Raw genomic sequence first — 15,000 nt, 5'->3', positions numbered from 1 at the left:
TGCCCTGCACTTCGGGCTCTATACTGTATGTGTTCACTGTGAGTGGGTTTATCCCGTATGAGTGGTGGGAAACACACAGAGGACATTTGCATTCACATTTCAGGCTTTGGCTGATGCTCTTATCCTGAGTGACGGAGACTGTCTGTCAGCGCAGGAACAGATTTAATTCCTGGATTACAGTCATCCTCTCTGCTGCTACACACCGAGTGGAAAACCTGTTGTTTAATGCGGAAAAAAACACATTTAGTTAGGCATCATGTCTCTTTTCATTTTCTATCAACGCTCATGATGCACGTTATTAAGTGTCTTTCTGTTGATATGCAATGAGGTAATAATACCATCAATAGAAATGGTACTAGATGTCAAATGAAGTATTAATAGCACCAGGATTTGCAGTATTAGTAGTTGTATTACTACTAGTGCTCAAAGCTTTTTCTTACAGTGATGTCTCTGTCTCTTCAGGTGTTCATCATGTACTTCAAGCCGAGTACCTTCAGGTGTATTCTGCTCCGCTGGGTCCGGATGCTCGGCTTCTCCATCGTCTACGGGACCATCACTCTGAAGATGTACAGGTAGGTTTCAGGTTTTTCATTTTCCATCCTAATTCCATCCGAAGTACAGGCTATTCATTTAGATTTCGTTACGACTCAATAATCTAGTTCCAAAAAACCTTTCTGGACTCCCCGATGAGCAAAAATCCAGCAGCATGTTTAGAAGGCATTGCACAAAAAATTAAACAATCATTAAATATACAATTTTAAACTGTACAAATATGTATATCTTTGGAATACACAAACACAATATACAGTAAATGTGCTATTAACCTGTTATCGCAGCAAAAGTGGAATAGCCGTTCAGTAAGTTAGTTTTCATGTATATTTAGTCATCGCTTATCTTAATCTATTTACATGTATATAGACTCCTGCATTTACTTGTGCACTTACAACATTCTCTTCAACATTTAGCTTCTTGTATATTTTCATCTAGATTACTTGCACATTGGTCTTTCAAGATAATCTTGTTTCTTATTGCACTATTTTATTGTTTTATAAGATTTCCCTTGAGGTAGCTACACCTTTACTTGTATTAAACGTGTTTTACTTCTTCCCTACAGGGTGCTGAAGGTGTTCCTCTCTCGCACGGCGCAGAGGGTGCCCTACCTGTCCAGCCTGTACCTGCTGAGGATCCTGAGCGTGATGCTGCTGATGGTCAGCTGGTTCCTGTGTGCGTGGACGGTGGGCGTCCTGCAGAACCGAGACAGGAACATCCCCGTGTTCATCACGACCAACACGTCTGACGGGCAGGGCTTCAACCTGTGCTTCATGGACCGCTGGGACTACATGATGTCCGTGGGTGAGTGAAGACAAAACATCATTTATTTGTTTTTGTTTGTGTTGGTAAAATCCTGAATGTCCGCTTCCAATATGAGAGTAACATGATAACAAAGGTATCCCAACTGTAGCTGTGTACATGACAGCATAGAGGGACGTGCACAGACATTTGGAGGGGTTATTGCTCTAAACTAGAAAAAGGGCCTCCCCCCGAAAACGTAAGAACTTTTTTAATAAAAAAATAAATAAATGAAAACCAGGAAAAATAAATGTTGCGGTCCATATCTCATTAACATATCTAATGTTAGTAACTATTAAAGACAACATGCGGACAATTCTGTTTTAATGTAGTTTGATCATTGTAACTGCTGTGCCTTAAATAAACTCACTAATTAATGAAACCAGTTCAATACGCATTATTCTTATTCTTATCATTCTTTATGAGCGCAGTAAGGTATCCAATTACTTATTTATTTAGTATTCCATAACTTAATAACAGAGATGGTCAAACTAAAGTAGAGACATGGCAGAAATCCTACAATGAAGCGGGACATTGAAGTGTTCTCCTGTGAGAGGGCGATCAAGAAAAGAGAGCGAGCGGTGAGGGAGTTTACGGAGCAGATGAAAAGACACAGAAAGACAGAAGCACAATAAGTATATTTAGGTGTTTTTTTGTAAATAACCGACGGTGTCAAGAGGAAGTAAAGTCCCCTGGTTTTTCCCCTATACTCTAACTGCCATGAGAAAACTCAAAATCAATTTAAGCATATTTAAAAACGGGAACATCTCCGGGGACAGATTGACCACCATATGATCACCATAGCCATATGAGGCCGGACCGGACTCGGAGGGCTTCCCTTTGCTTTCCAGCTGTCAGATTGTAAACAAAGTCACGTGACTGGGGGCAGATGACAGCGCTGACAAGGTGTGTTTGCAGCAATAATCTACAATACTAATTGTGGGCTTATCATGTTTATTCGGCCACCACAGAAAAAAAGACTTTCGCTCTCTCCAGAGGGGCAGATCAGCCAAAAAGTTCAAAAGGGCCGTTGCCCGGGCAACATTAGCCCGTACCTGTGCACATCCCTGACAGGATGTATGATTACCTAGAAGAGCATCAGGACTGTTTGAGGCATATGATAGCTATGTGATTAACATGATGATTCAGCCTCTATGGAGATAGACATGTGACAAGCATGCTCATTTCTGACGTGGAGCTAATCTGGAGTAAACATTGAAGACTGCTTTCTATTCCTCCATCTTGTGACTGTGAGCATTTTGAGATTTTGAGAAAAAGTCAAAATGTTGAGATTTTGAGAAAAAGTCAGAATTTTGAAAAAAAGTCAGGATTTTCAGATTTTCAGAGAAAAGCCAACATTTTGAGAAAAAGCCCGGTATTCCTCCATCTTGTGACTGTGTAACTCCCTCTCTTGGATATCAGCATGTGAAGGACACTGCTCAGGAACTAGTTGATGCTCTGTATGTGATGACTACTTCCATTCTGGAGAGGATCACACATACATGGATCCTGAGATTGAAGCTCAAGCCGGGGACCAGTGATATTGTTCTAACAGTTTGAAAAGGTACCAAAGGGGTACATTTTTAAGTCATGTTGGAAGCTGGCCAGCTGTTAAACTGGCTATTTTTGAGGTGAAACCATCTGAAATTGTAATATTCCCTCATTGCAACAAGGACAACTATAGCAATTATTGTATTTGTCAAAGTTGAACCATGAAACTACCCAAAAAATATATTTTTGAGGACAGTTTACAACTTTACTTATATCTTAAATGTTGCTATTTTGTGTTTTATGACTTATATCTTAGATTCTCATTTTTACTACGTGTTTGGTATTTGATACATTTTGTAGTTGTGTTAGTAGAGTGTTACGTTCCCTATTGGGCTAGGGGGACCAAAGGGACACGACACGACCAGATTGGAATTGGACCCTAAAGACAAAGAACTTCATTTCCAACAACTTCTCTACTGTTCTAACTTTGCATATGACATATACGACACATATGATCTGCCCATGCACATCAGACAAGCCTCCACACTGTCTGTTTTTAAATCGCGTCTGAAAACCCACCTCTTCTCCTTAGCGTCTTGACATCTTGTAGAGCAATGGTTCTCAACTGGTCGGGCCTCGGGACCCACTTTTTCCTTAGTCAATAAATCGCGGCCCGAAATGTTGAACCACTCAAATCTATTCAACAAAAAATCCTGCAGTAATATATACTCTTTGCAGCATACAATATTAATTAAAGTGAAGTACAGTGCATATATCCCTGATATCCCTTCACAGAACAAAAGAATGCTTTTATATAAGGTTTAATGAGATGATGGAATCAAAGCTGAATTGTATAACATAAAAAGGCACACATGCTGAAAACCCAACCCGGCGTCTGGGGGGATTCTCCCCCAGGAGATTTTTTTAAATACTAACATATAAACTACGCATTCTGGTACACTCTGAGAAGAAAATAAATAAATCTATTCCGACATATTAATAATATTTTATGCCATTGTTTGTTTTTCACTTTGTTCTGACAGCTTGCTGCTCCACACAGAGAGAAGAGCAAAGAGGAGAGAGTCTGTGTGAAATAGTTTACATTGTGGGTAAGGGTAGATAGCCCCCATTGTTCTGTGACCTGTCAATCATCAAACCGGGGGTCATATTTCATTATGTGGTCATTTTTATCTGAAGTTGTAACCATGGATGTATAAAGAAGAGTTCTACCACAAAGTTATTCTCCGTGGGGACTTCCGGCAACAATCTTGATTCTGATTGGCCAGAAGACTCGAAAAAATATCAGATGTTTTATTTAGTATTTATATATGAACATTACGTGACAGAAGTTTTCAAAACCGTTTATGGTCTCCGGTACTTTCAGTCCAACGCCTACTGCATGCACAGCGTTAGAAAATCAGGCCTTCAAAATAAAAGTTTGACTTTTTCCCCCCAAAAAAAAAAAAAAAGGATTTTTTTTATGTTTCACTCACATCTGCGACCCACTCGAAATGGGTCCGCGACCCACCAGTTGAGAACCACTGTTGTAGATTGTTGCTTTTAAATTGTCTATTGGTTTTTACTGGTACTTATTTTATGGTGTGTGATTTTCATATGTTTTGTTTGTTTATCTGACTGTACAGCACTTAGGTCTGGAGGTTTCAAAGTGCTTTATAAATAAAGCTGTATTGTATTGTACTGTATATAAAGACTTGAAACATATTGGACTGAAAACTAACTAAAAACTGCACTATTTAATAATCATGTCCTTACGTTGTCCTGCCTCAGCGGAGCTCCTGTTCCTGTGTTGGGGAAGTTCTCTGTGGACCGCCGTCAGACCGGTTCCCTCCGCTTTCCACGAGCCGCGCTACATGGGCATCGCCATCCACAACGAGCTGCTCCTCTCCTCCATGTTTCACCTGTTCAGGTAAACAGCGAGCACCTCTCTGCACTCCTGAAATGCAAGGATCCTAATGCCAATATGCCTGATATGCAGCTGCTCCTCACCAGAGATGCAAAAGATCACACATCCTTTACTCAAGTAGAAGTACAGATACTCGTGTTTAAAAATACTCTGGTAAAAGTAGAAGTACTGACTAAACTTCTTTACTCAAGTAAAAGTAAAGAGGCTTTGAAATGTACTTCAGTAAAAAGTACCCATAACTAGCAGCTGTTTTAAAGAGTACCTGACCTCCCTTTATATTAATAGAACAATAATGTCATTGTTAGCTAATGAATGTTTCCATGCTGAACAACGGCAACATGACAACGTTTCCATTGGTCCCTCTTCTTTAGAGAAGACCAGGAAATGATGGATACACGGATCGTGTTCAAATCAATAGGCACGCAATGACTCTAAAGAATAATGATCACACATCAAACACACATTCAGACTAAAGGAACCAGCTGTTTGGGAAATGAGAGAAGTAGAAAGTACAGGTATTTGAGTTCAACATGTAAGAAGTAGAAAGTACAGGTATTTGTGTTCAACATGTAAGAAGTAGAAAGTACAGGTATTTGAGTTCAACATGTAAGAAGTAGAAAGTACAGGTATTTGAGTTCAACATGTAAGAAGTAGAAAGTACAGGTATTTGAGTTCAACATGTAAGAAGTAGAAAGTACAGGTATTTGTGTTCAACATGTGAGAAGTAGAAAGTACAGGTATTTATGTTCAACATGTAAGAAGTAGAAAATACAGGTATTTGAGTTCAACATGTAAGAAGTAGAAAGTACAGGTATTTGGGTTCAACATGTAAGAAGTAGAAAGTACAGGTATTTGTGTTCAACATGTAAGAAGTAGAAAGTACAGGTATTTGTGTTCAACATGTAAGAAGTAGAAAGTACAGGTATTTGTGTTCAACATGTAAGAAGTAGAAAGTACAGGTATTTGAGTTCAACATGTAAGAAGTAGAAAGTACAGGTATTTGTGTCAACATGTAAGAAGTAGAAAGTACAGGTATTTGTGTTTCAACATGTAAGAAGTAGAAAGTACAGGTATTTGTGTTCAACATGTAAGAAGTAGAAAGTACAGGTATTTGTGTTCAACATGTAAGAAGTAGAAAGTACAGGTATTTGTGTTCAACATGTGAGAAGTAGAAAGTACAGGTATTTGGGTTCAAAATGTAAGAAGTAGAAAGTTCAGGTATTTGTGTTCAACATGTAAGAAGTAGAAAGTACAGGTATTTGAGTTCAACATGTAAGAAGTAGAAAGTACAGGTATTTGTGTTCAACATGTAAGAAGTAGAAAGTACAGGTATTTGTGTTCAACATGTAAGAAGTAGAAAGTACAGGTATTTGTGTTCAACATGTAAGAAGTAGAAAGTACAGGTATTTGTGTTCAACATGTAAGAAGTAAAAGTAAAAAGTCATCAGAAAAATAAGTAGTGGAGTAAAGTAAAAATGTTGTAAGTAAATACTTATGTACAGTAACGAAGTATTTGTACTCCACTACTTCCCACCACTGACTCCTAAGGGCCTAAAAACCTTTCTTTTAAAAAAAAGCCTTTGATTAAACTTTTTTTTGAAAAAGTATATCATGCCCCTTGAAGCACTTTGGGATTACTTTTCGCAATGAAAGGTGCTTTAGAAATAACATTTATTATTATTATGATTATTATTATCAACACTCGCTGCGTATTTGTGCAATTCACAGAAAAAACATCTAGCACTGATGTGACAATTAGTCATTTTGTGTTTTCTGTCTCCCTCAGGTTTACCTTTTCCTCTCTGCATCCTGATTGGATGTTGCTGCTCTCCTTCACGCATACCCATGTGACCATCACTGTGACACTTGCCCTGCTTTTCATTCCCAAGGTACGTAAAAAATTGTATATAGTCTAATATCAGAAATTTGCAAAGTGGAAGAAACCTCAGGAATGTCCAACGTGCAAATCAGATCCATTTTTTTTATAAAATCCTATATCCAATATCCCACATTTGCCTCAAAAGGGATTCTCAATCTGTACGGCATACCTACAGATACCCCTAGTCAATACTACCCCTGCTTTGGATAAGGAAAAGTTAATACATTTTAAAAGGGGTTGGAGGTGGCGGCAAAAATGGAAGAAACCATGGAAAGAAAAACTTGTACTCAGGTACTTTCCACCACTGCTGTTAATCCCGTTTGAATTGTATGCATTTCAAATATATTTGCAATACTTTATGAGAATCAATCCACTACTTGTAGAGAAATGTCACTGGTACTTAAGTGTATTTGAATGTGCACACAACAATGTTTTTCATATGTGAAATGTTTACGTGCGAGTTGTATGTCTGTGTGCGTTGCAGTTTCTCTATGTGTCTAAGCCGGGGAGAGAGGAGATTGCAGCAGAGGTTTATGAAGATGAAGTCGACCTGCGGCGCTCCGGCTCGTACCTCAACAGCAGTTTTCACTCTGCTTGGAGTGAACACAGTGGAGTGGACCCGGATGACTTCAGGGTAAACTCTTTTTTCCCCTCAGAACGATGTTATCACTTTGCATATGGACATAATCTCCAAAATGGGGAAGAAATTCAAAAGGTCACGTTTAAATAAGGAATAAATATCCTTTAATTTCAGTTAGGACCACATATAGACCCACTTAAACATATTTTAAATGTATTATAACTCAAATCATAAATGCAATAAGCAGCCGAATGAACACATGTAGTATGACCTTTCTCCACCCTTTATCCTTATCCTAAACCGTGTTGTTCTTACATGAAAACGTGTTTGGTACCTCTCCTCTGACTTGTTACTCTCCACATCTTTTCCTCTCCTCAACCATTTCCTCAATCCCTTCATAATTTCCCTCCCTTCTTCATATGCACCAGGATGAACTGAAGAAGTTATATGCCCAGTTAGAAGTCCACAAGACCAAGAAGATGACGGCAAAAAATCCTCATCTGTCAAAGAAGCAAAGTTCTCGATGCGCATTAGGAAGATCTATCATTAAACGCATTGCTGAGATCCCAGAAAGCATGAGCCGACGGTGCAGCCGCGACGACAGAGAGGGCTTCCTCCAAAGTAAAAGTGTGAATCAGTCTGAGTCCTCCAAAAGAGCTCCAGATTCGGTCACTATCAGCCTCAAAAGTTCAATGAAGTACCCATCACCGTACCCATCACCGTACCCATCACCGTACCCATCACCATCACCAGCAATGCACAAGTCCCAGAGCGATCATCACTATATCAGGGAAAGAGACCCTTCCTTGCGTGACTCCATGTTAATGGCCAACGCTTTGAAAAGGACTTCCCGTCAATCAGAGACAGATTCCTTGGATATTCCACTAGGGCTCTGCAAGTCAGCTAGTGCCCAAAATCTGTCAATTGATATCAATCTCTTGCATCCTGATCACACCAGGCTTCAGAAATCCTGGAGTCTAACTTCCGCTTCTAGGAGTTTAATGGAGAACATCCCCAAAGTTACCAGAGCCAGCACAGTGCTGACACGGTCGGGACCGAGCCTTTCCATCAGTGAACAGACCAGAAGTGCCCTCCAGTCAGGGTCTTTTGACAAGTCTGATGTATGTCCTTGGGAAGAGGAGCAAGAACAGTCAGGGGACAAGAACCAGAAACATGTGACCTACGCAAACTCAATGGAGAGTGAAGACAATGGGGCAACATCTCCAAAAGGGCTCGTCTGTCCCTGGGAGAATTTACCACCTGTAGAGAAGAAGCCTTCAGAAGATAGCGAAACATTTGAAACGGACTACCCAAAACTGCAGGCGTCTGTTTCTGCAAGTGCACCTTGCACTCCGAGACCAAAATTCACAAAAGATCAACGCGTCTTCTCCTTCCGGACCGCCACCACTACGTGGCTCTCTGTGAAAACAGCAATGGTAAACTTTGAGCCAGGAAGCAAGTCCAGTGTGGATGGAAAAACAAATAAGGAGGACTCTATTTCACTAAAAAGTCATGAAAGTGTTTCTAGTAGACGACCAAGCATGGAAAAGAGGTCACTGCTGAAAAGTATGACAACAGTCAACAAGCCATGCCTTGTCAAGCAGAACGCCATCAGACGTTCCTCTGGGGATTCTCTCGACAGAAGCCAAAGAAGGCCCTCAATTGGAAAATGTGCCGTCTACCCTTGGGATATTGATGAAACGCCAAAAGATGGCAATCATGAAAGTGTGATTCTATCAAGGCAGAACAGCAAACGTAGTACCAGTTCTTGGGAGACTGCCAGTAGCTGTAGAACTCCTTCAACTCACAGAAGGGGTAGTAATCGAATTACACCCGTACACAATATTTCCTTTGGAAATGTGTGTCCATTGGAGGGAGCTGGTACTTCCCAAGGAGAGAAGGGTCTAAAGAGGCAGCAGACTATTCAAGGAGATGTATGTCCATGGGAATCTCAAGAGGAAGACTATGTGAGAGAACAAGGAAGTGGCAAAAGTGAGACCTGTCCTTGGGAGACGCAGGATATCCCAGTTATTTGTTATACTAACACGTCCAAAGATTTACAAACACAACAGTCTTTGAAACCTACAGCAGATGTGTGTCCCTGGGAAACTGCAGAAAGCCCCCAACCTTCAATAGGGCAAGAAAGTGAATATGTTAATGTTTGCCCTTGGGATGTTAAGGACAAGGCTGAAGTTAAATACGAGAACCTAAATCCCTTGGGGACCAGAGGAACGCTGTCTGTGCCCCTTAAACATGACGTTTTTAAACCTGACGTCCATCACAGTGCATCAACAAAAGGTTATGAAGGGCAACAACTCGCAAAATCAGAAGCCCTGCATTTGGGTGAACAAGTCACCAAGGCAGCAGAAAGTTGTCCGTGGGATTTCCCTGATCCCCCTGAAAACCTTGGAGACCTCTGTCCATGGGAAGAGGGTAACACTGATCCAACAAATACAGGCTCATCTACCATCAAGGTAGATATGTGTCCCTGGGAAACAGGAAATCAAGAAGGCTCACAACAAAGAGTCTCACCTTTAATAGCTGCTTCCCTGCAGAGTGAGGAGAAAGATGCCACAAAAGTAAATATATGTCCTTGGGAAACTGACCCCCCACAAACAACTGAAGCTACCAAGATTGTGTCACATGGACTGGAAAGGTCTTCAGATGTTTTTCCATGGGATACAAAGGAATCAGTGGCAGTCAAAACTCAAGAATCAAAAGCCTCAGAGGAACCAAATACCAGGGAAAACGTTTGTCCGTGGGACGCAGAAGCCCCAGAGGTTCTCAAAAAGCAAGATACCGTGCCAGCGAATGTTTGTCCATGGAACACAGAAGAGCCAAAGGTTCTACAGAAGCAAGATACAGTTAAGGTAGATGTTTGTCCATGGGATACAGGAGAGCCAAAGGTTCTCAAAAAGCAAGATAGCGTAAAGGCAGATGTTTGTCCGTGGGATACAGGAGAGCCAAAGGTTCTACAGAAGCAAGATAGCGTACAGAAAGATGTTTGTCCGTGGGATACAGAAGAGCCAAAGGTTCTACAGAAGCAAGATAGCGTAAAGGCAGATGTTTGTCCGTGGGATACAGAAGAGCCAAAGGTTCTACAGAAGCAAGATAGCGTAAAGGCAGATGTTTGTCCGTGGGATACAGGAGAGCCAAAGGTACTCAAAAAGCAAGATAGCGTACAGAAAGATGTTTGTCCGTGGGATACAGGAGAGCCAAAGGTACTCAAAAAGCAAGATAGCGTACAGAAAGATGTTTGTCCATGGGATACAGGAGAGCCAAAGGTTCTACAGAAGCAAGATAGCGTAAAGGTAGATGTTTGTCCGTGGGATACAGGAGAGCCAAAGGTTCTACAGAAGCAAGATAGCGTAAAGGTAGATGTTTGTCCGTGGGATACAGGAGAGCCAAAGGTTCTACAGAAGCAAGATAGCGTAAAGGTAGATGTTTGTCCGTGGGATACTGAGGAACCAGAAGTTGTCCAAAAGGAAGGCAGCACTGCAGGAGACGTTTGTCCCTTGGAATCTAAGGATACAGAACCCTCCTCCGAAAACATAGTTGATATTCTCAAAAGTGACCAAGATGAAGTCACAGAGAACCAGAGACAGCTCAGGGTAGAAGAGAACCCACCAGATGTCAGCGGTGAGCAGGTAGACAGGCCAAAAGAGAAACTGGGCCGGCGAGATGCTTTGTGTTCCTGGCAGATGGAAAGGAGTAGATCTGGTTCTTTCACAGACAATACCTCAGACGTCTTTATATGGGAGCCTGAAAATATCCCTGAGGAAGATGAAGACGACGATGCAGAATTTGCTGCTGAGGCTCTTGTGTTCCCATCTGACCTGTGAGATCGTGAATCCTCAACGACTTTTTCAGGTACCACAAGGGGAACTTTGTTTTTGAGAACCACAGGGAGGTCAGCTCACGATCAGCTCCCCTGCAGACGGCAGAGCTGAAATCCCTTTCTGTTGGATAAGTACTCAGGCTTATCAACGACAGAATTTAGGGCTGCGTTATTACAGGTCAGAATACCCATTTGGGTCATGCCGCTTTCTGCCTAACAAGCCTTCATAAGCTGGAGACAATTAGTTGTGCAGACATGACTGACAATACTTTTTTTTGCTGAAGTACACATTGCATAATGTCCCTCTTTAAACCAGCAATGAACTACAGACTGACACTGGTTGATCGAAGGGCATCTGAGACATTAAGATAGAGTCCCTTTTGTTCCTGATTCCCCACTTTAAATTTAACTTGAAAGTTTGTTTAGTTCAAAACCTGAACTAAACAAGTCTCGAGTGCTGGCATTCAAAAATACAGCGCAAGACGAATGAATCTATTGAGATTACAGTCTAATTGTGTTCTTTTGTGGAAATTATATTTTCAAAATAGATGTGTAAATGGTACATTACATGTCGTATTGAACATTTTTGAAAACTATGCATACTTGTTTGCTTAAGTGACCATTTAAGGACTAAACGCCAATATTTAATGTTCCTCCCTCACTTTTGATTAAGTCAAAAATAATAGGATATAAAGACTTAAATAGACAAAGCCAACAAAATTCATAAAATCACCATAAACTCAAGATATGCTAAACCCTAACACTGCCTAATTGTTTTGTACTGCGAGAAAATGAGAGTAACATTAAATTAACAGTGTGATTAAATACATACTTTTTAAATGTCTGGCGATTGCAAAAAAACATCAGTACACTTGTGTTGCAGGCAAACTGACCCGTTTCCAATTTATAAATCAAATTGTGAATAATGTCAGTTTTAGAGGTTAATCCTCGGTTTCAAGGAGATACGTGACTTCGCCCTGTTAGCTGAGTAATGGCTAGGTAAGGTTTTGGTCAACAACACAGGTTTTTGTGAAGGTCTTCTATGCAGATAATGGTATTGGTCAATATATTATATACATTATTACATGTTTGCCACCACTGTAATATTCATTAATATGTTTGTATATGAAATAAAGGTATGTTTGACTCCATTCGTATGCAGATAGCTGGTAAAACTTAATGAGACAAATTAATCTAAATGACATTTCGGGATAAGCCATGGCCATACATTTTAATATCTGTTGTATTTTTTAGGAATCATTCAATCATGAGGCAATTGCAACTTTTAAATAGCTGTATTGTGTTTGAAGAGGTTTCATTGTAAATAAATCTAACAATGTATACAGGTTTCTGTGTAGGTGTAACAAGTCAAATGTCTTTTCCATCACTTGGTAAAACGCGGGTGTTTTTCAGCACATGTTCCAGTGTCATGCAGATGCAATGATTTTTCTTTTTTTTACATTCAGCGATCTCATTATTTACGCATTCCTGCCAATTTTATGTCAATAGCGACCTAGTTTTGTGAGAACTGTTGCATGTTTGTAGATGTAATTTGTTGTCACTTTTTTTAAAGAAGTGTATTGTAAGACATTCCTTGATTTGCATAGAGAGGTCCACTTTGTTTTCACTTTTGTATGCAATATCTTCTGTGAAAGATTATTCTGATAAAGACATATCTGTTCAAATCTACTGGTGTGAAGACACGCAGATGGTACACTTTATTTTTGTATTTCCCTGAGGTCATGCAGTGTATTCATCACAAAAATAAACCACTCAATTTCCTGAGGTCTGTGAATTTTATTTTTGACATGAACACATTAAGTTGGTCTTGAAAAAATGTAAAACCAATTGGAGAAAACAGCTGTTATTGGTATTAGTATTCCAGACCGTTGTGTGGCGCAGGAAGCAGTTCTATTGGCTGCAGGACTCAGTAGTTTGTTCATCCCTAAACTCACCTGCTGCTTCCACCCATTCACAGCCAGCAGCATTTGTCAAACAGATAAGAGCCTTCAAAGGAAGCCAGCCTTCCTGCCAGAGTGGACAAACCTACCAGCCACACACAGAATGTTAACAGCATTTGGCGCATGGCTGCTTATAATGTCCTACTGAGGTTTGAAGTAAAGAGCAGCGCCACCCGGTGGTCTATTTGCTCCACTGGACCGCCTCTGGTTTAGGAACTTGATGGTTGAGAGCTTCGAACTCCTCTCCGGGCTTCAGGTCTGGACCGGGAATCAAGACAGTCTGGAAGAGAAAGAGGATCAGATCAGTTATCATTATCTCTTACTCAAATAAGAGAAAAGATGATATGTGTTATCATTCCCATAAATACTGGTTTTACGTCTGGTTGAAATGAGGTGTTTACAACTTTCTGCAGTTTTAAATAGTGTAAACAGTTTTCCACTTAACGTAAAGTAGGTTAATTCCCCTCAGAACAACATCTGGCATTATACAAAGTATGGGATGGATGGTACTTGAAAAATATGTTATGTATTAAGTGTTGATTTCAATGTCTTCTACTAAGATAAGACTCTGCTTACAAATGATGTGTGTCTTCATTCTTATTCCTCATTATTATTTAACAAATATGCGTCGCAAAGTATTTATGAGTAGAAATGGAAAATCAATACATAACAAATATCAAATCTATCCCATACTTCATATAATACCAAATGTTGTTGTGAGGGGAATTAACCTTGTGCACTACAGTAGAAAAACAGATTGCTATATTTAAAACGGCAGAAAGGCACTTGTAAAGATATTATTTAAATGACTACAACACTCCTTGTCGTTTTATATCACTATTGAGGGTTTTCCGAATAAAAGGGTATTTGCTATTTACCTTTAAAATAAGATTGTTACGAACTAAATTAACTAAAGTTTAACAATTACAGCGAAGAGCAACTGTGAATCAGAGGCTCTTCAGTGTCATTATACTCGTGTACAATGAGGTTTCTCTCCACGCAGTTCAAACTGGAAGCAAACTAATAAAACCAGTGATGAAAAGAATTATAAAAAACAATAATAAGAGCAAAATGAATACACAAATAGAAGGCACTCGATCAATTCCATTTCCAATTATTCAGAGAAGTTTCAAAGTTTACAGATTCTGTGTAAAATCTGCAGTTCATTGTCGTTTAATGTCATGGACTACAGCAGATGGAGGTGGCAGTTGGCCTGACAGATTGTGATTGACAGGTGGCCTAAAAATAACCACAAATATGAATCCAATCCTCCGAGGTCTGGTGCATTAGGCATGGAGAAAAAATAAGAATATTTAAGAAATTCTCCATGTAATTATCAGACACTTCTGGTAAAGACACTAGAGCAGTGTTTCTCAAACTTTTTCACACCAAGGACACATAACCAATAAAAAAACACTCGCGGACCACCTAACTCCACAAATATCAAAAAACACATCGTTTTTCTAGAACAGATTACAAATCGCCTGAATATGGTACAAACAAGTGGCAGCATGTGTGATGAAGGTGTTGCGCTGGGCTATATCATGCAATCGAAAGTGAAACTTAACCTCGCTCCAATGCGGAGATATTCCCGCGAGAGTGCGGGAAAACTGAAATGTATTAATTTATTTCAAATGTGAAATGATACGCACGGACCACTAGGGGGCGCTCACGGACCACCAGTGCTCCGCGGACCACACTTTGAGAAGCACTGCACTAGATAAACAATAGTCCAAGGTCAATATGTCTTTTTTTTTTTTGTACACCTCCACCCAGCTTTCAACAACATTTAACTACCACATCTGTTCTGAATATGAATCATTCGGACATGCAGGACTGTGACGGTGTGGCTCGGCCCGGTACACATGAATCACAGTTGCGTTGACTTTAAATGTTATGGTAGACGTCTCCTCAAAAACAAACAGTGAGTGAGAGAAAAAGGATGCACAGAGCGCTGTTTTGATTCCCAGCGAGTTA

At 40.1% G+C, this 15,000-nt stretch overlaps 2 protein-coding genes across 2 annotated transcripts in view; one reads left to right on the top strand and one right to left on the bottom strand.

Annotated features, from left to right (window-relative positions):
* The window catches only part of si:ch211-156l18.8 (probable G-protein coupled receptor 179), a 28,022-nt gene extending 15,175 nt beyond the window's left edge, over positions 1-12,847 (top strand). Inside the window, exons 9-15 of the mRNA XM_034208078.1 lie at positions 463-572; positions 1,115-1,353; positions 4,630-4,768; positions 6,552-6,654; positions 7,129-7,278; positions 7,653-10,590; positions 10,780-12,847. Of these exons, the coding sequence (XP_034063969.1) occupies positions 463-572; positions 1,115-1,353; positions 4,630-4,768; positions 6,552-6,654; positions 7,129-7,278; positions 7,653-10,590; positions 10,780-11,066 (3,966 nt within the window). The 3' untranslated portion in view covers positions 11,067-12,847. The remainder of the gene's footprint in view (positions 1-462; positions 573-1,114; positions 1,354-4,629; positions 4,769-6,551; positions 6,655-7,128; positions 7,279-7,652; positions 10,591-10,779) is intronic.
* The window catches only part of mrpl45 (mitochondrial ribosomal protein L45), an 11,943-nt gene continuing 9,782 nt past the window's right edge, over positions 12,840-15,000 (bottom strand). Inside the window, exon 8 of the mRNA XM_034208079.1 lies at positions 12,840-13,303. Within this exon, the coding sequence (XP_034063970.1) occupies positions 13,205-13,303 (99 nt within the window). The 3' untranslated portion in view covers positions 12,840-13,204. The remainder of the gene's footprint in view (positions 13,304-15,000) is intronic.

Source organism: Gymnodraco acuticeps, unplaced genomic scaffold, assembly GCF_902827175.1.
Source record: "Gymnodraco acuticeps unplaced genomic scaffold, fGymAcu1.1, whole genome shotgun sequence".
NCBI lineage: Eukaryota > Metazoa > Chordata > Actinopteri > Perciformes > Bathydraconidae > Gymnodraco > Gymnodraco acuticeps.
This window is presented reverse-complemented; position numbering and strand designations above follow the sequence as displayed.